Genomic DNA, 20,996 nt, shown 5'->3' with positions numbered 1-20,996 from the left:
CCACATCTAGTCAGGCCATTGTCAGGATTCACTCTTCTCATCAGACGGTCAACTGAGCGAGAGATGGGGATGCTCCTCCTCTGTTGACCAGGTGGCTGGGCTAGGCCTGAAAGTTATAATAGTGAACAAGTCACAGGCCCTGCTTTTTTTTTTAAATTAACATATAATGTATTATTAGCCCCAGAGGTACAGGTCTGTGAATCATCAGACTTACACAATTCATAGCACTCACCATAGCACACACCCTCCCCAGTGTCCATAATGCAACCACCCTGTCCCTACCCCCTAACCCCCAGCAACCCTCAATTTGTTTCCTGAGATTAAGAGTCTCTTATGGTTTTCCTCCCTCCCCCGTCCCATCTTGTTTCATTTTATTCCCTCCCCACCGACCCCTGACCCTGCATCTCAGATTCCTTATATCAGAGAGATCATATGATAATTGTCTTTCTCTGATTGACTTATTTCACTTAGCATAACACCATCCAGTTCCATCCATGTTGTTGCAAATGGCAAGATTTCATGAGGTTTTTGATGGCTGCATAGTATACCAGTGTGTGTGTGTGTGTGTGTGTGTGTGTGTGTGTGTGTGTACACACACATACATATATATATCACATCTTCTTTATCCATTCATCTGTTGATGGACATCTAGGTTCTTTCCATAGTTTGGCTATTGTGGCCATTGCTGCTATAAACATTTGGGTACACATCACAGGCCCTACTCTTAGATAGCTCTCTATCTAGTGAGATAATAAAATGACAGCTTACATTATCAATCCATCTACAGTATGTTGGGCACTGTGCTAAGCACATTATGTAAATTAACTTGTTTAGTGTCACCGTGATGTTCACCATTATTGACAGGAAAGACTCTTCCATAAATTATTTCCCTTCTGTTTGTCTTTTAACTCCTATTATAATAACTAGTAAGACATGGTAACATGGGGTTACTTCTTCCGAGTTGGCAATGTTAAGAACACATTCATTTCCCAAAGAATTCGAGGCAGTTCACAAAGAGTACAATAAATAATTCAGCAAATCTGAATGAAAGGAGAAAATGTGGTAAGGCTAGTACAGAGATATGGCCCATATGTTTTTTACTTTCTAGTTGTCGAGAGACAGACACATGAAATAGACATTTGCGAGCTGAAGGGGCACATCAGATAAAAACAAATCAAGATTTCAGGGAACTAAAACCTAAGAAAAATTATATCTCCTCTCATAATCCTTGGGACATAGCATATCCTATACACATATTCCTGAACCGCATTTCCACTATAGCAAGTGTCACGGGATAGGAAATCATCACATCCCTTAGAGTTGATCAGTGGCCTAACACCAAAGCCGAATTTATTAAAAGTGAAATGATCCAGGGTGCTTGGGTGGCTCAGTGAGTTAAGTGTCCAACTCTTGATTTTGGCTCAGGTCGTGATCTCAGGGTTGTGAGGTGGAGCCTGGCAGTGGGCTCCACACTTAGCACAGAGTCAACTTGAGAGTCCCCTCCCTCCGCCCCTGCCCCACGTGTGTGCACGTACGTGCTCCCTCTCTCAAATAAATAAATCTTTAACCAAAGTTCTATTTCAGAACTACTCAAAGGATTGAAAAGACTGTAAGTCCTCCAAGCAGTTTTCTGTGTCTGTGACTCTCACAGTTGGGCTTTTGCTTGTCCAGGCTTACAGATCTGGGAAGTTGTAAAACTATGATTTGAACACAGGTCAGGCTAGGTCTGTGTTCCTAATGCCAAACTGTGATCGCCTACCCACTCCCCCTGAAGGCTCGCTGCACATTTCAGCCTTGACAGCAATATAATAAGCCATGTGTTCTCTTCCTTTCCATGACAACAAAATGTAGCCATAGCTTGAGATATCTAGAATTAATACCCCAAGACTCCTTGAATGGGTTTAAGGATATTACTTGCAGCTCCTCTTGAGATTTCCCTGAAGAATTCTAGTTTATCAAATCACCCTTCCTCAGCTGATTAATCTTTCACTTAGAGGAAAAATGAATGAACAAAATAGGTGTTCATGTGAAGACCCACATCTGGGTATGGCCAAGTAAGTATCCATTCTCAGTCACCCCGGTGACAGGGTTGCAAGGATGCCTTGGCCCTTGGCTCAGATTCTGTACAGGGGACAGGGGCAGAGTCCTGGGTAGCTTGGGAGAGCGGAGGAAGGAAAGCAGAGGCTGGGAAGACAGGCCTTGTTCTGAGTGTGAATGGACCACGAGACCCTGGAGGGCAGGAAGCAGCACAGGCCAAGACGCTCACGGAAAAGCTCTTATCGAAACAGAGGTGGCCAGGGCGCTGGATCACCTCCACCATTGTCCAAGGAGCTGACCCAGAGCCTTCAATCCCCGAAAAACCTTCTCCACTCCCCGCTCTCCATTCAGACAAGAAGTAGTTTTCATTATGGGCTCTAAGGCGTCACAAGGTCTCTCCGTGCACAAGAGAGTCACTCATCCAGGATCCCCTCATTGTGACCCTGTGACCAACCCGAAGGCCCAGGCCCTTTTCCTGAGGCAGAAGGAGCAGGAACCATTCTGTCTAAACACTCCTTCCAACTCCACACCTTTTTCTGCCAGCATCCCCTCCCCTATATTGTTTTATTTGTTTTGAGAGAATGTGAGAGGAGGGGAACAGAGAGTGTTTGCAGATTCTATTAATCTGATGGCTCAGGCCCACTGTCACTAATGTTTTGACACAACACTCATGGTAGCAGGGGAAAGTTTCCATCAGGCCCTTCTACACGATGGCGCGCCATCATGGGGAACCAGCCCCGGCTGTGCCCTCTGGCAGACTGCCAGGTGGCCCTTTTTTTTTTTTTTTCCTTTCTAGTTTTTTTAAAAGACATTTTACAGCCTTGATTTGCTTTTTATTATGGCTCTCCCTCTTTGTTTCCTAACTTGAAATGGTTCAATATTCTGTACAAACAGATTCTAATCAGAGTTAGCATGTGCGGTCAAATCCCATTAAACAGATAAGCAGAGTCCCCACCAGAAGTGCTCAGATTTCATCATCCAAGATAGAAAAAAAGGCTGGGGAGGTTAGTCTCTGTTGTGAGACTTTGTAGAGATTTCTAGAGCCTCTTTTCCAGGTAAATGTGCTTTCATTGTAAATCGATATAGACCTTCATTCCCAGGCATGGCTCAGTCTCAAGTAGGTGGCCATTGGGTATTGGGTGCTTGGCTCACCGCGGCGCACACCCACCCACCCCCACCCCAGAGGTCCTCTTTAAAGTCTGCTGCCTGCTACCAGTGTATTGGGGTTCATAATAAAACAGGCGAGCTTCATCCCAGAACACGTCCAGGGGTCGTGCAGATGCAAGGAAGTTACAGGGAAAGACAAAGATTGTGATAGAAGTTGGATTTGTTATTTCATTGCAAGATTTTTTAAAATGATAAAATTCCAAGAGTTCCTATAGTTTTAGCATCAAGACATCCTGATGATCCAAACAAACCAGAATTTATGTCAAAAATGTAATTATAAAATATGCCCTTCCCTTTTCCCCTCCACCAAAGGACTGGGCGCCGCTTCTCCTCTTGAAAGCTAATTTTTCACTTTCTCTTGGTGTCTGACTTTGTACCAGTTTGATTCAGAGGATTCCTAGAGATTTCCTCTAACCTGTGACTCTGAGCCAGACTCACTCTGTGAAGCATGATGATAAAGGTTTGGGACAGTTCCTTGGGAACAGAATTCATCCTGTGTGATGGGTTGAGTTCTGGTGTGGTAGAAAGAGTGGAGTGTATCTGGGTTCTGATCCCAGGTCTCCTGCTTTCTCTGTGAGTCTGAGCAAGGTATTTGTTTTTTCTGAGTCTTGGTTTCCTTTACTGTAAAATAATTTTTGAAATGGGCATTATAATGCCTGCTTCACTGAAGGGGGACAGTGAGAATTAGTTGGACTGTGAGAATTAAATGTGTATGGCCCCTCCCCTCCCCACTCCAGCCCAGGCCTGGCATATTACTAGTAGCTCAGAAACAGCCAGTTTCCCTTCAGCCAACCAAGAGTCAGGCTTTAGCAGAACAGAAATATTGAAAGAAAGATCAGTTTAATATAATTTATTTATTACAGGATGAAAGGCAAGCCAGAAAAAAGAAAAAAAAATCTCTCTTTATCCTGAGATTCAGCCTATGGAGTCGACCATCTAGAATTTGCTAGAAATTATTTAAGAAATGAGAAGTCTTACTGGATATCTCGAGGAGATGTGGGTATCCTAACAGGCACTAAACAGATGGTCAGTTTCCAGAAAGGCTCAGTGAAGTGTTGAGCCTTTCTAGAATGCTGCTTCAAAAAATACACAGACACTAACCATCAATGGCTGAAGCTCACCCTGCTGGAAGCTTCCTTCTGATTCCACCAGAAGTAGCCACCCACCCTCTAAAGAAAAGAAAGTGTGAGCTCTGCATTGAGGTAGGGGGAGGGGAGAGGAAGGCAGGAGGACTGAACAAAGTCTGAAAATCAGAATTGTTCAAAGCCAGCACTAAGTAAAAGCACAAGGAACACAAAAGGTTACCTTTGGGTGCACTGTGCCCCGCATTTCCTGTAAAAGGGATCCAAAGGATTTATGAAGGTGAGTGGGAACCAGGTTCGGAGACTAGGATGCCAAAGGGAGCTCTAATTTATATGACAATTGTGCGAGTTGCTTGCCATATTTTGGAAGGAAGTTTTATTCCAGAAAGGGCTAAAAAAAAAAAAAAGGCATTAACTCCCCAGTGTAATAATAGAATTGGTGTAGTGACTGTTTGAGAAGCCTTTTTCTCCTATATGCAAAGAAGCACTGAAGTGTAATAATCTCTTGTATGTGATGATAGTACATGGAAATTATGCTGCATGTGGGGTAAGGGTTAATGCACAGATTCTGGAATGAGCCAGAACTGGTGACAAATTCTGCCTCTGCCATTTACTAGCTGTTTAACCTTGGGTAATTTACTTACCTCTCTAATCTTTAATTTCCCTGTCCCTTAAAGGGGGGGGCAGTGATAGTACCTACTTTTTAGGTGGTTATGTGGATTAGTGAGAGAGAGAATATGAATCACTTATCCTGGTGCTTAGCATGTAGAAAATGCCATTATAGGAGAGTATATTGCATGGTGTAGATTACAATTATTCTAGCCCATAGCTGGTTAGCTTGTGTGTGAGGACCACAGTCAAGATGGTAGCTTTGACCTCAGTGTTGGCTCTGCCTCTGTCTGTGGCCCCAGGCTGCCATTATCTGTCTTTCGTCACAGAGGAGACAAATATTTATGATTGTGAAGGGAATAGGGCAAATCCATCACTACTACAGGAAAAATCAACCCAAAGCATCGTCCGTCTATGGAGGGTGGCATTTTCCCATTACGTGTGGAAAGCAGCAGCCTGCCTGCTTAGACCAGAGTCCCACAGACCGCTCCTACCTGCTGTTTAACCCACACATCACATGTAGGGTCTCAGTGTTGGATATACAATTGGCTGTTTTGTTTTAACGTGTTTATTATCAATTCTAGTCCAAAACTAATTTGTTTCAACTCCAGGGCAATTGACGAGATGACATGGAGTACACCCTAACCCCGGAAATTTTTTGCGTCTCAATGGTTATAAATACCTCCTTGCTATTGTATTTGTCGCGCTGTATGCAAATGGAGGTAGGAGTCCGAAAGCTCATTAGGCAAGGGACAGAGGCTTGGAGCATGGAGAGGACCCAGTGGAGCTAAAGCTGATAACGGTGGCCTTGTCCAGAATAGTGCCTGGGAGCTTTCTTATCTCCCTTTGGCAGGAGGTGCTGTGGGCTTCCTGTGCGAAATCAGGAGTGAACGCTGCTTTCCTCTTGTTGTTCGGCTTCCTCCCCCCTCAAGACGGTTCCCAGCACAGTGATTATCTTTGCATCTTCAAACATGGCACAATCTACTTCCTTAAGAGCTTGATGTATTCTTAAGGCTTAGGCAAATTCCCCTCCCCCTAAATCTCTTTTCAAGTGCTGTTATAAGTCAGGCTCCTAAATGACATTCTATTTTTATGGTTCCAATTACAAAGAGGGAAAAGGAAAAAAAAAAAACACAAATAACAAAAAACAGTCCCCAAATTAGAAAATGGCCACAGACTCTGTCCTTTACACTGGGAGGACCTTGCCATGAGTCTACCGTATAGCTTCCATACTAGGGCTTTTGCCACCAGTGGCCGCCCCTTGGGGAGGGGGGTGGGGAACAGAGGCCGACAGCCCCTCATGAACTTGGGCAGCGGACTGCACTTCCCTCGGAAAATGCCTAGACTCATTGTACTCCAACATATTTCTTTGCCTTTCCTGCAGACCAAGCATATGCAATTAAGATCTCTGAGGCATCCGTTATCTTTTTCACTTCTTTGTGGGGGGAAGAACACAATTAAAAGCGTCTTTTCCCGATATGAGAGAACTTCAGCTGTTTGACAAGGCCAAGTACACACGCACGTGTCCCATACAGGTGTGCACGTTTGTAATAAACCCCATCTACATGTAAGGCATATGTGAGCTGGTATATTCATATGTGTCCTGAGCGTGTGTGAAGGATGGGAGGTCAAACGGAGGTTCAAGGCATGGATGGAACAGTCCAGAGAACAGACAACGAAAAACAGCAGAATGACTTAGGATTTTAATAGCATTACAATGTTTCAAGTGAAGGAGACAGAATATAATTTCTCTTGGGTTCATTTTCCTCTACTAATCAGTAACAGTTTAGACTTTCACTTATTTTGCCTGATGACTAGAAAGAATATCCATAGAAATTGCATAAATTCCTTAAGGAATGGCCAGTCCTTATTATTCTTTCTTAGTTTAAATTTTATAATCTAACTGTAGAAGGGAGACATTTTGCCAACATTTGGGGAAATCTGATATATAGAGCGGGTACAATGAGGTGTCATAATGGCATTGTTGTTATCTTGGAAAATGTGCATTCTTTTAGAGATATGTGCTGAAGTATGTAATGGTGACATGACATCTGAGATTTGCTTTTAAAATACATCACATAAGGATAATAAGGATAGACCAAATGGCTGTAGCAAAATCTGGATAACTGTTAAGTCTGGGTGATGGGTGTATGGACCTTTATTATGCTAGGGCTGTACTTACCGAGATGTTTGAAACTAAAGAGCAAAGAAAACAAATGAAAGCTCTTGCTAGAAACAGCGTATCGGTCCCCATGCCTGTGTATGTATTAACAGGTGTTCATAGAGTGCCGATGACATGCTCGGCCCTTGCTGTGGTGTGAGGACAAAGTGTACAGTAGATGCAGCCCCGTTCCCTGGAGCTGCTGGCCCACTGGGGCCACTCAGAATGTGGGGAATGTTCTGGACCGGACATGATAGATCGGGGCAGGAGACCACCCAGCAAGACTGGAGTTCCTTCTCAACTCAAGGACCAGAGAGGGATAATCACAGAACATCTTCCTGGTCATCACAATCCCATCTATCTTACCTTCTTCCTCGACTTACTTTATTCTCTTGCTGTCATCTTAGGTAAATCATGATGGCCATTGGCTGCCTAGGATCACCCGCTCATTCTCTCTGGAAATTGGGCTGTGAAATTCCTCTTGGTTTGAAAATCCCCATAATCTGACCATGACAAATACACATGAGAGCCCAGAAGGCTCTCTGCTCACCACAAATTCTATGGAGGGAATGGACTATGAATGGCCCTGAGTGTCAGACAAGCATGCCTGGGCTTTAAAAGTTCAGTACAGTTGCTGGAGCTTTGGGAGCAAAAAGGATTCCACTAAAAACCAGAACATTCAGAATTTGGTCTGGGAGCAACTTTGTAGGTGTTGAGATTAATAACTATTTCCACCAAAATTTGAGTAATAAACCATATGAAAACAGAAGCTTGCTGAAAAGAATGGGTGTTTGAGAGAACATGCCAATTTCTCTCTTTAAAATGGTACTCTACCAGCTAGTTTTATATAATAAGAGATCTAGTGGACTTTTAGAAACAGAAAAGATCATTTTACAATTAAACACTTAAGGTCTGAGCAGTTAAAGGGCTTCTCATGATACCCCAAAACTTGGAAAGAAACAGACAGAATGTAGTAACTGCTTCATGCTGTGTGTTTCCATATACACTTGATTAGCCCTGGAAAAAATTAGTGGAATATTCTGATTAAAAGCCGACTTTTTATAGATGTGAAATGCTATTATTTCCTCGAGATTTCCATTCATTAACATAACTTATCCCCCCACCTCGTGTTTGCATGTTTCCTCCACTAGGAACTAATTAAAATCTAGATATTGAATTTCTACAATTTTTTTACTTAGTATTTAACATTTTTACATTTTTACTTAGTATTTAACCTTTAGAACAGGAAGGATATATGGAGATACACTGGTGTGGGCTGCGTTCAGAGCAAGCAAAATATATTTTCTGTTTCTAAGTTGTGGAGATGACTATGCAGGAAAAAACCTAAGGAATAGAAGAAAGCGTGTCTTGTTATCTTTGTTATCTCAGGACTTACCAGTGATTTTTATTTCACCTGTCACCGTGGACCATGCTACAAAGCAACATAATGATAAATTTTTTTTTTTTTTAAAAGGTATGACTTTTGCTCCAATAATGAAGAGTCCCTAATCCTGGATCCTGACAGCAACCTAGGAAACAGGATTGAGAGCATCACTCAGCGGACAGCAGTAATAGAAGGAAAGAATAAGGTATTGTCTGCAAAAATAAAGGCTGGCATATTTATTTTATTTTTCAAGATTTTATTTATTTGTGAGCGACAGCATGAATAGGGGGAGGGGCAAAAGAAGAGGGAGGGAGAGAGAGAAGCAGACTCGATCCCAGGACCCCAAGATCATGACCTGAGCTTAGCCGACTAAGAGAGATGCTTAGCCGACTGAGCCACCCAGGTACCCCTGGGATATTTATTTTAAAAGCACACACTTTGCTTCCAGTTCTGGGTTCACTAGAACCAGAAGTAATTGAAACACTCAAACAAAAATTAGGGAGAGAAGACAAGATCAGAGAGGTGTCTTCGTGGAGCAATACCCTGAACTGTTCTCCAATGGCCCACCAGTTCCCAAGGCTTGAGTACTAGGTCCTAATGGAAGAGGTGGAGTGGGCTTTCAGCCCTGGCTGATTATCAGGGTACTCCACCAATTATTATTACGCTTGAATCTCTGGAGTAGAGCTTGGGGTTCATGAACGTTCCCGGGGAGGGAACTTTCTAGCAAGAACCCAGGACTGAGAATCTCTGATACACTTAAAGTAGGGTGTCGATAAGCAAAAGCTAGTATAAGACTTAGGGTTAAACTGGAATGTTTTCCATCTCACAGAATAGCTTGTTTTCCCTCTGTCTTTGCAAGGGCAAAGACTAAGTCAGGGTAGGCAAAACCCATACAGTGTATCAGGTTTCTGTGACCTAAGGAATACAAATCAAAAGCACAATGAGATCTCGCCTGACACCTGTTGTTGGAATGGCCATTGTCAAAAAGACAAGAAGTCATAAGTACGGGCGAGGGTGTGGAGGGAAACTTTGTGCACTGTTGGTGGGTTGTAAATTTATACAGCTATTATGAAAAACATGGAGGTTTTTGGAGGTTCCTCAAAAAACTAAAAGTAGAACTACCCTAGAACCCAGCAATTCTCCTTCTGAGTATATATCCAAAGAAAAGAAAAATACGAACTCAAAATTATCTGCACCTTCATGTTCGTAGCAGCACTATTTGTAATAGCCAAGATATGGAAGCAACTTAAGTGCCTAGCGAATGAATGAATGATGGATGAATGAATGAATGGAGAATGTATGGTATATATACACACAATGTAATATGACTCAGTCACAAGAAAGAATGAAATCTTGCCATTTGTGACATGGATGGACTTTAAGGGCATTATGTTAAGTGAAAGAAAGACAAATACCATATGATCTCACTTATATGTGGTATCTAAAAGAAACAAAACCCCAAGCTTATAGGTTACAGAGCACAGATTTGTGGTTGCCAGAGGCAGGGGGTGTAAGGGTTGTGAAAAATAAGTGAAGGGGGTCGAAAAGTACAAAGTTTCAGTTATAAAATAACTAAGTCCTGGGGATTATTGTACAACATGGTGGAATATAGTTAATAATACTGAATTGCATATATGAAAGTTTGCTAGGAAAATAGACCTTAATAGTTCTCATCATAGGAAAAAAATTTGCTTTACTATGTGTGATGACAGATGTTAAATGGACTTATTGTGGTGACTGTATTGTAATATGTACAAATACTGAATCATGTATGCTGTCTCTACATTTGAAACTAACACAATGTTATATGTCAATTACACCTCAATTCAAAAAGAAGAGACTTCTAATCAGAGGGAAAAAAGGGTTCGCTGACCTAATGGGGTCAAGCAGGCCTCTTTACTAGTACTCCTTTCAGTGTTAAATAATTTTTATTGAGATATGATTGACATAAAAGGGCTGTACAAATTTAATGTGTACAGTTAATAATGACTTTGGAGATAAATATACACTAACGAAACCATCGACACAGTCAATGCTACAGATTTCTCTATCACCTCCAAAAATGTCCTCCCACTGAATGTAGGAATGTGTGAATGAATCCAGGATAACACATAGCAAAGGTATACAACACAGCATTCTTCACTACAAGTACTATGCTGAAAGTGGATCTCTAGGACTTACTCATCTAGCATCACTGAAACTTTGTACCCTTTGACCAATTTTGGAAGATTCAACTTAGCTTCTAGAAAAAGGTGCCAAGACCTGCGAAGCTCTGAGATTATACCCTGCTTTCAGGCTAACAGGTAGCCCTGTCCCAATTGTATGCTTGGTGGTTGAAGACCTGCTACTTACCCGTCAGATACAAGGACTTTATTACTCATAGCATATCTCAGGCTTCATGTTAGCCCTGGGCCCCTTGCCTCTGAGTGCCTGGGTAGAAACTGTATAGACAGTGGATTTGCACAGCAGCTGGAGGACCCTGAACCTTGGGAACCCACATTTTTTTTACAATGGGCAGCCTTTGGTGCCCCTCTTGCCTGCCATTCATTCTCTGTTTCCCTGACCTCCACTGAGCCTTAGCTAATAGCTGATGCCTTGTGAACTGGACATACCTTGTGGACCTCAGACTTTTCTTTGGTTGAATTTGGGGAAAATACACTTTAAAATCTCCTATTATCAGGAACGGGGTAGTGCTGCTTTAAAAAGTAAAAACGTTTCAACCCCTTGCCAAAATGTCTATTTATATGTGCATATGTTGACTCCTAATGGCTCGGCTCATTAGTATGAGTGCTATCTGCTGGGGTGTGGTTATGCTCATATCATCTGTGTATTCAGCTGTATTTTTTTGCATTTGGAGGCAACAAAGTGGATGGCATCATTCCCCCCACCCCCCATGTTGGATTGAACAATGATGATAGATAACATCTGAATTCCTCCTTCTGTAAAACTTTTTGACATATGCTCATATCAACATCATTCTGGCCAGCCAGAGTGGCTATCTACTTTTTAAAGATAAGTAAATCAGGGGTGATGAGAGGAATTCAAAGCCACACAGCCTAAATGTGGCAGACGAAAAACTCAAAGCAAAGTCTTCCTAGTCTCAAAGCCACGGCTCTACCAACTAGGAGCAGAGATTAAAGTGGTAATTATTTGCCTGAAAATATAAACAATCACTTGTCATGGATTTACGAAAAGTTTTTCTAACTACCGCAGTGGTTTACAACTCTTGTTCTCTAATACAAATGAACAGTAGTTTGAAACGTCGCATGATAGGTAACCACTGGCGAGAGCAGTTCAATGAAATCCTTAGGAAAGAGGAAATTCTATGAACTTGAGAGTTTAATTTGAGTGACAGTACATTTTTTTCCAAGAAAGGAAATGCCTCGCAGTAGAAGGCAAGTTAGTTGTCACAGAACACTAGAAAACTTCAAGATGCCACTAAATGTCTCTGTTTGTTTTACCTTCTCCTGACCACATCAGGGAGATGTACCGTTAATTGTTGTACATTAAAAAAGAATTTATGAACCTAATTCCAGTGGTAAGTTTTGATTCCATTCTGGCTTCCTAGCCCCAGAAATTACAATAGAAAAGAAAGTGGAAAATGAAAAAGGCAGGCGAGGTTTCAGATTAGCCTGAAACAGAAAGTAGCAACCTGACTCCGTACAGAATTACCTGGAAAGCACAGAGGGAGTGAAGTCACACAACCCGAGTGAGATAAGGAACTTCCTTGATTTTTTTTCCACACGGCGTGAAACGAGTTTATTGTCTTGTAATTTTGTAGTTATGCAAAGGTTTTAAATAGAGACCTCTAGACATAGCGGGCATGTATGTCGGCCTGCAGCCAGGAGCCCTGGGGTCCAGCTCTGCCATTTCTGTCCTGTGTAACCACCTGCAGATGAGTCCCTCTCTCTGAACCTGTCCCTCCTCCCAATGATGGCGCTCATAATCCTTGTCCTCCCTCATTTGCCCATTCTTGTAAGCATGATTGTCATCTACACCCTAATGCAGTTCCCAGGCTGATTGTGATCGAATGCAATGAAGAATATTTGTTTGGGGTGCCTGGGTGACTCAGTGGTTTAAAGCCTCTGCCTTTGGCTCAGGTCATGATCCCAGGGTCCTGGAATCAAGCCCCACATCGGGCTCTTTGCTCAGCAGGGAGCCTGCTTCCTCCTCTCTCTCTGCCTACTTGTGATCTCTCTGTCAAATAAATAAATTAATTAAATCTTTAAAAAAAGGACTTTGTTTGATATCTGTCTGCATTGAAAAGCTTTTAATACTGTTTCTCAACAAAGTTGATATCTGTGTATATAATGTATATGTGACATAGCCTCTTCGAAGCTGGAGCTGTAATAGATTCTCCTTATTCATTTCAAAGCCTAAATTTAGAAGCATTTACCACTCCTACAATTTGGGCATCTATTAATTTATCTGTGTACCTAGGGAAAAATCTATGATGATGACAGATGGGAGTTTGGCTCTTTCAGAATTATTTACGGTGGTCATGCCTTTACAATTATTATTTATTTAAAAGATTTTATTTATTTATTTGACAGAGAGAGAGAGATCACAAGTAGGCAGAGAGGCAGACGGAGAGAGACAGTGGGAAGCAGGCTCCCCGCTGAGCAGAGAGCCTGATGCGGGGCTCGATCCCAGGATCCTGAGATTAAAACCTGAGCAGAAGGCAGAGGCTTAACCCACTGAGCCACCCAGGCGCCCCATGCCTTTACAATTAAAACTGCTTTTCTTTTCTGTCCATCTTTAGGAAGTATATTAAAGTCCCAGCTTAGACTCTAAAGACTGTTTTAGCCACAGTCACATAGTTAGTCTGCACAGTGACACCCCCCACAGATCAGAGGAATAGAAATCCCACTGGAGTCCCCGTTAGATTCTAGGAATTTCCTTTTTTTTTTTTTTTTTTTTTTTTGGTTTTGTTGGTTTTGGTTTAACTCATAGAAGGGAGCAGAGGACAATAAAATTTAGTTTCCTCATTGGCAAGTTTTGGCCTCGATTTGTGAAAAATGAGTCATCAATTGGAGTTGCTAATAGCAAATGTGGAGTTTTAGTATTCTTTAATGGCGTTGCCAGACTATTGGGTTTGTAGCTATGGAGTAGGAAGTAGAAGGAACCCTGGGTTAGAAAAAACACTCAGGAAATACATATTACAGCATTCATTCTGTGAGGCGGGAGAATTGTGACAATTTTAATGCTTTAGCAGCGTTTCCATTGAAATCGTTCGGATGTTCCCTTGAGGAGTGTTACCATACGAGACCAATCCATGACAGAGGCCTTAAATCTAATGACAGAATTACAGCTTGTGTCTCATTTCCCACACTCCTCAATTTTTTCAAATTCTCACGTTCTATTTTCCCATCACTTGGCTCAAAAATGTACCACTCGAGGTTAATTTTAGTTTCTTCCATGACCTTTATAGGTCTACTTTTATGTCTCCCTGACACACTTGAAAGGAAACGATATTAGAAACATCCCGAGATTAAAATCAGGGTCCATATTTAGACCTTTTAAAACTCATTCTGGAAATTAGGCTGAATTACACATCATCCCCTCCATTCTCATCCACGAGGTTGAAACCACATTGTGGTAGGAAGTTACTAATGCTTAGGGAAAGGGAAGGAAGGAAGGGGTATGAATAACTTCCCAACTTACAGTACCTGACGACAGATTTCATCAGCGTCCCTGGATCATACAAAAGAACCCGGAGAATGACTTTCAGGGTCTATTTCTAATATCTAAATTTCTGGGGTCCTGTCAGGGCAAGTCAAGGCACCCCCGAAGTGTAGGTTCAGAGCTAAAAAACAACTATGGCAAATGAAAACTTCTTCGAGAACAAAGATAAGCAGCCATCCTGGAGAATTTCTTTTGGTACACCTTCTAAATTATTATAATTTCAAACACACGTAACGACTGAAATTCTTGGCACTTCCTCTTTTAAAGTATGAAGTTAATATTTGGTGTCCCAACTATTGGGCTGTTTTCATTTTTTCACCCTTTGAAATGACAGTATTTGGTTATGAGCTCTGGAGAATGGATTTGTCCATTTTACTTGGAAGACTTCGGTGTTCAGCCTTGCTGTCCTATGAGAAGTTTTCTCCTGTCCCGAAAAACCACATTCACCTACAACTCACACTTGAGCTCCTTTTTCTGACCCTATAGTGTTTATACTTCAACTATCAAATAGATATCTTTTGTTTTTCATGAAAATATGTTTTAGTTTCTAAGTTTAAAACATATGCTCTGGAAAAAGAAGAGCTCTAGAAATGTTTAGCGAAGTTGATCATAGATATTAATTTCCTCTTTTAAATTTCCTTCTTTAATTATGACTTTTTCATTCGTCCATCATATTCTCAAAACTTATAACAATGTATCAGTTGAAAAATAGCTTACAGCTTATGTGAAGTAAATTAGAAAGAAACTAGTATTTCTGTACATACTAGCATTTTAGCTTATGTGACCCGTCTCTTGCCAGTTTCAGGATGATTCTTTTTTTTTTTTTTTTTTTTTTTTAAGATTTTATTTATTTGTCAGAGAGAGAGAGGAGAGAGAGAGCGAGCACAGGCAGACAGAATGGCAGGCAGAGGCAGAGGGAGAAGCAGGCTCCCTGACGAGCAAGGAGCCCGATGTGGGACTCGATCCCAGGACGCTGGGATCATGACCTGAGCCGAAGGCAGCTGCTTAACCAACTGAGCCACCCAGGCGTCCCTTCAGGATGATTCTTAAGAAAGAACTCAATGGGGGCGCCTGGGTGGCTCAGTGGTTAGAGCCTCTGCCTTCAGCTCGGGTCATGATCCCAGGGTCCTGGGATCGAGCCCCGCATCGGGCTCTCTGCTCAGCGGGGAGCCTGCTTCCTCCTCTCTCTCTCTCTGCCTGCCTCTCAGCCTATCTCTATCTGTCAAATAAATAAATAAAATCTTTAAAAAAAAAAAAAGAAAGAAAGAACTCAATGAGGAGAGTAGATGGCACTCTACCAATAGAGTGTGCCATCCAATCTGAAGAGTTTTAAAGCAAGAAGCAGTCTCATGTAGAGATGAAGGGTAATATACCTACCTCACAGGGCTATAGGAAGGAAGTCCCAGCTTAGACTATAATGATGCTTTACCTACAGTCACATAGTTAACCTGCCTAGCAACAGGTTAGATACACCTCACACACTGTCTGGTGCATGGCATAGCAAGGGCTACCTAAAGGCACCCAGAAACAAAGAAATAATGTAAACTCTGACCACTGTCATTTTCTCGTTCAATTTTAGTAGAAACTTGGGAGAGGTGAGTTCTGGAGAAGGCTTGCCTCTGGGTAAGCTCTTGGTTTGGGAAGGGGTCATTCAAGCAAAATAAGAGAGATTCAAATGCATTCGTCTCTCCATGGCTCACCTGTGACCTGGACCCCTTTCAGGTCTAGGTATGTCAATTTCATTCTCCGATTATACAAAAGTTCTGAACTCTCCCAGCTGTTGGAATCACCCCAGAACGCCTGCAGAAGTCTTAGCTGTGGCAGTTGTCCATATCTGAATTGACTTTCCCTTACCATGGAGCCCAGTGCTGGTGCTGACTTGCTTTGAGTCCAGTGAAATCAAAGCAGTTTTAACAGAAATGCAGATGCCAGACTCTTGGGTGGCTCAGAGGGTTAAGCGTCTGCCTTTAGCACAGGTCATAATCTCAGGGTCCTGGGATCGAGTCCCACATCAGGCTCCCTAGGAGCCTGCTTCTCTTTCTTCCACTCTCCCTGTGTGTGCTCTCTCACTCTCTCTCTGTCAAATAAATACATAAAATCTTTAAAAACAAAACAGAAAGAAATGCAGATGCAACTTTCAGATTCAGGCAGTAGTTGTCCCTCATGTCAAAATCCTCCGGAGAAACAGAAATGCGTTTCTCACTTATTTACTGAGCAAAAAAATCGAAGAATGTAGATAAGACTCTGTTGAGACCCCTGAGGATAAACATGGACAGCTGACGTCATAAGAAAAGCAGTGCTTGAGCTGGGGGCCTTCATGGGTGTGCCTTGAGTCTGATTTTGTTGCATACTGCTTCCAAGCATCTGAGCTCAAGCTTGCAGAGACCAAATAAAGAAGTCAGAGTCTGACTTGATGGTCCGAATTGTCCCAGCGGTGATGAACTAACACTTCCTTTCACATGGTTCCCTACAAGCTTCTCTTCTAACTACTACCACGGCTCTTAAGCGGTGGGTGCAATAATTGAAAGAAATATTCTGGCTAGCATTTCCTTGTATTTACCACCTCTCATAAAAATGATTAATTAACATAGGGAAAGAGAGCCCCGAGGTCTTCCATGATCTTCTCTATTGGTCATTTGCCTCCACGTGTGTTTTTCTCTGCAAAAGAGAGAATAATACGTCTTTGATCTTTAAGCGGGAAAGTCTTCTCTGTCAGCTTAAAGTAGTCCTCCAAGGACTATTCAAGGTTAAGAATAGGGATTGTGTCACACTCACCATCTCTGTTTCCCCTACAATATCTGCTCAGTGCCTTGATACATGCTCAATAAGTGTCTGCTAGGTTGAATGAAACTTGTCACATATTGCAGACATTTCATTTCCGGTAATTTCAATAACTCAGGACAAATGAGAAGATGCAATTAAACAGATCCAAGAAACACAAGAGGAAATAATCATGTAATGTGCATGATACCATAGTGAAAATTACAGAGAATTTGGAGAAATAAGCTTGTTGGCTGAAAAAGTGAGGATTATATTCTTCAGTTTTCTTGATCTGCAGATTAAAGATAAATCATTTACTGGCTGGGATATGAGAACATAAGTAAAGAACTTAATTAGCCCATTACTTAACAACTCAGAAAAATGCTGGGACCCTTTGTAGAATCCAGGTTCATCCTCTTAGGAAGCTGACTGTCACATTTTGTTAGCCTGTAAGGCACTTGATCTAATTCGGCTTCAGTTAGGACTCCCCGTTGGTCTAGAAGCATCAGCAAGCCTCTCTAAGTTCAAAGCCAATGACCAGTTACTTGTGTTCTAGGAGATGAGCGGCAATAGTTTATAAAGTAATGGGGTATGCTTTACAAAATAAGAGAAACATAACTCCCCTTTTCATTCGTTTCATAGAAAGGATGCATTGCACTTTTGCAAGCCTGGACTGAATTTTAAAACTTGCAACAACCTGTTTCATTTTACTGATTTTTATCTTTACAAAAAGACAGCAGAGCGAGTCTTCACACCGTACAGATTTGTGTTTCATTACTCTCTGAGACATCCCAGTTTAGAAAGTGTTTTCCAGCTCACACAAATGTGACCACTAGTGTTTCTTCAAGGGCTCATGTGTCAAATAGCAGCACGAAAATCCTGTGTCTCCGTTTTCTACATTGGGAATTGGCAGACTGAGAGATGAAGTCGTTCACAAACACACAGGACAGCCTTAGAGAGCTTTCCAGAGCTTCGGCACCTTAGGAACTGCTGTGCCCTATTCTTTGAGTACATAAAAGAAATGGTCCCGCCAGCCTTTCTCTTCTGTCCTTACTCACTTAACACACCCATTACAGAAGCAAACAGCAAAGAAACCTGTTACCCAGTGGCATCCCTGGTCTCAGGTCATCCAAACAAAAGGGAAGGCCTCAGCCTCACCTGTTCCTCTCATTGACGTGGAACCGACCACCTCACAGAGCAGGACGTGCAGTCCCGCATCTGAGCTTCAGGTCTGTAATTGTTACGCCAGCAGCACGAGATAAATAAGCCTGAAACCCTCATACGCGTCGGATGTCATAGCCCCCGGTCTCCTGAGGACCTGCTTTCCTGTTATTTTTCCATTCTTGCTGGGGCTCGGCAAAGGGAGCGCCTTCTGGTAACCGCCAGCGTGCAGCACTCCCCTTGTTGAATGAATGGAACAGCTGAATCACTCCGACCCTTAGAAGACTCTTCGGGGTGTTCCAGTAGCTCTCCGCTCCAGCTAAAGTTTCCTTTTCTTTTACAGACGGCTAGCACCTTGGTTGTGGCTGACTCTAGAATTTCTGGAATCTACAGTTGCATGGCTTCCAATAAAGTAGGGACTGTGGAAAGAAACATAAGCTTTTATGTCACAGGTAAGCCGTATATCCTGTACTCCCGAAGAGAGCCCGGTGACCTCGCCGTCCTTTCAGTTCTGTTTGTCCTTAGTGCACTTAGGGCCGGAGGGATTTTTTTTTTTTTTTTTAATTCCACAGAATTGTTAAACTTTGAGCACCTTCATCCTTGCTCTCAAGAATAGTATTCTACAGTATTACCGGATCTCCGAACAAGTTCTTTCTCTGAGGTCCCGTTTAGAGCTAGGTGTGTACGTCTCCTTCCCAGGCTGGATCGTGAATTTAGGCTCTTGTCATGTTCATTTTTGAGCTCCTTTCAGTACCTGGCACAGGGTCTGGGATGTAGCAGTAGTTCGGTAACAATCAAGGACACCAAACCTGTGATGATATGTTTTTGGTTTTGAAGCCGAGAAGCTAATTGTCTCACAACTTAAGTCATTTCTACTTTTGAGGAATGAGGCTCTCCTATAGAAATCTGAAATGGAGTTTGTTGACAGTAATTAATGTGCTGGGTTTTTGGGTAGCATTTACCCATTTTTTTTTTTTAGCCTGAAATATGATGGTCTCTGCAAATCTTAAAACTTCCAAGGTACACAAATGGCACTCCCTAGGTCCCTCCACGGGTACAGGAAGGAAGTAAGTAGCTCAAAGTATAAAAACAATTGCCTGGCTCCGCACTCCCCCAATTTTCTGAGGAAACCCGGGCAGTTTGCCAGCTTTCTGGAAACTTCGCACTGCATGGGGCAGGCTGCAGCAGTTGCCTAGAATTCTCCAGAAAGAAATAGGTAGGTCTGATTGTATGAGACATAGGGGTTGTCAGATCGCAGGGAGCCTTCCGGCAAGTTAGCCAATCCTCAGAGAAGCTGTGTCGTGGGAGATCTCCTGAGGTAGATTCTCACGGAATGTCAGAGCTGGAAGAGACTGGAGAGGCTATTCAACAGGACAGCCCTTTGCAAATGAGGAAAAGGGGTTTGAGATGTGCAAAGGGACACGGCAGAGCCACGCGAGACCAAGTCAGCCCCTGTCCTCTTACATCCGAGGAGTGGAAGGGAGATCATCTCTGCATCCCTTCCAAGTAGGAAAATTCCTTTATTTAGGGGAGGATTTCGAGAGCAATTTCAAACATGCTGGTTCTGTAACCCATCTCAGGTGATTTAGATTAATTAGGAACAAAGGCTTGTACTGTCCTTTTTATTTGGTTGCAAGCAAGTTCCTATCCAAATCCATAGTCACTGTATGTATGATTGCAAATATAAAAGACATGTTCAGAAGATTCCCGTTCTGAACTTTAAGCAAGTTTCTACAAGTTTAATGAGCACTAACTGTGAAGTTAGAACAGTTCAACTCTGCACTGAGCCCTTGAACGGATTACCATTGATGCCCTGTCTTTATAGGAAGACAGTTTTAACATGAAAAAGAAGTGTTATCTGTACCCTAATATCAAAAGGCATATGCAGAAGTAATGTGGCAGATGAATTTACCAACACCAAGCCAATGCTGTCCAATGGAAATAAAAGCCACAAATGTGATATAAAATTTTTTAGCAAAACTGTATTTAAAAAAATAAAAATTAATTTTATTTAACCCAGTATATCCAAAATACCATTTCACCACGCAGTCAGGGTTTTTAAAGTATTACCCTGCATCTGTTTTTAAATTTTAAATTAATTGAAATAAAATTCATCGAATAAAATTCAATTCTTCAGTCACACTAGCCACATCTTAAGTGCTCAGTAGCCACATGTGGCCAGTGGAAAGTATGTATAGAGCAGAGCTCCAAGTCTCTGAGAAGGAAGGGCTGAGGTGGTCCTGGGGGAGGAGGGCATAAAATTGGAACAGGTCAAAAGAAGCGCACAGGCTTGCCTTGACATTTTCAGAGCCAAAGCAAGAGTACCTTTGGAGGCCCACAGGCTCTACATCCAACCACCTCACAAATTCTAAATGAAACAAACAAGCTGTGATGTTTCAGCTTCTCATGGGCAAAATACCTCCATGATAACCTGAGGTGAGATGCAAATTTAGAATATGGGGACTACTCAGAGCTCCACAACAGAAAGTGACAATGTCTGGAGGTACAGAAGGAACACCCCACCCCATCCCCACCACCGTCTTCTCCTTTGACTCCTGGTTCTGTCCCACTACTGCACCTGGGTGTATGGTCTCCACAGCCCACATATCCAAGTGCTGCCCACACCCCTGACTGATAGTCTTCCCCGAGATCTAGAAGTGTGCACATGGACGGGTGATCTGACCTCAGGAGGACAAACCTAGGGAAGAGGTCTTTGACAGTCTAGAAACAGACTGAGGATCACCTTTATAGGAAATTGTGGCATCTCAAGCAAGATATGGAAGTGGGGGTGTCATGCTTTCTTGACCCCACAGACTCTATGCTGTGAGGAGGGAGATAGCTGGAATAGAGCCTTTAGATGGGTCTGCTTGCCTGGGTCTGAAGGGAGTACTGGAAGTGGAGGTACCAAGAGTAGAGGGGGATGCTGTGCTCATTTCCTTATTATTCAGAG

At 42.4% G+C, this 20,996-nt stretch overlaps 1 protein-coding gene across 5 annotated transcripts in view; it reads left to right on the top strand.

The window, feature by feature from the left end:
* Positions 1 to 20,996, top strand: part of FLT1 (fms related receptor tyrosine kinase 1) — a 177,591-nt gene that overhangs the window by 75,293 nt on the left and 81,302 nt on the right. For all 5 annotated transcript variants that reach the window (XM_047723031.1, XM_047723034.1, XM_047723033.1 and 2 more), the window contains exons 11-12: positions 8,531 to 8,645; positions 18,390 to 18,498. In XM_047723031.1, coding sequence (XP_047578987.1) covers positions 8,531 to 8,645; positions 18,390 to 18,498 — 224 coding nt within the window. The remainder of the gene's footprint in view (positions 1 to 8,530; positions 8,646 to 18,389; positions 18,499 to 20,996) is intronic.

Source organism: Lutra lutra, chromosome 3, assembly GCF_902655055.1.
Source record: "Lutra lutra chromosome 3, mLutLut1.2, whole genome shotgun sequence".
NCBI classification, from domain to species: domain Eukaryota; kingdom Metazoa; phylum Chordata; class Mammalia; order Carnivora; family Mustelidae; genus Lutra; species Lutra lutra.
This window is presented reverse-complemented; position numbering and strand designations above follow the sequence as displayed.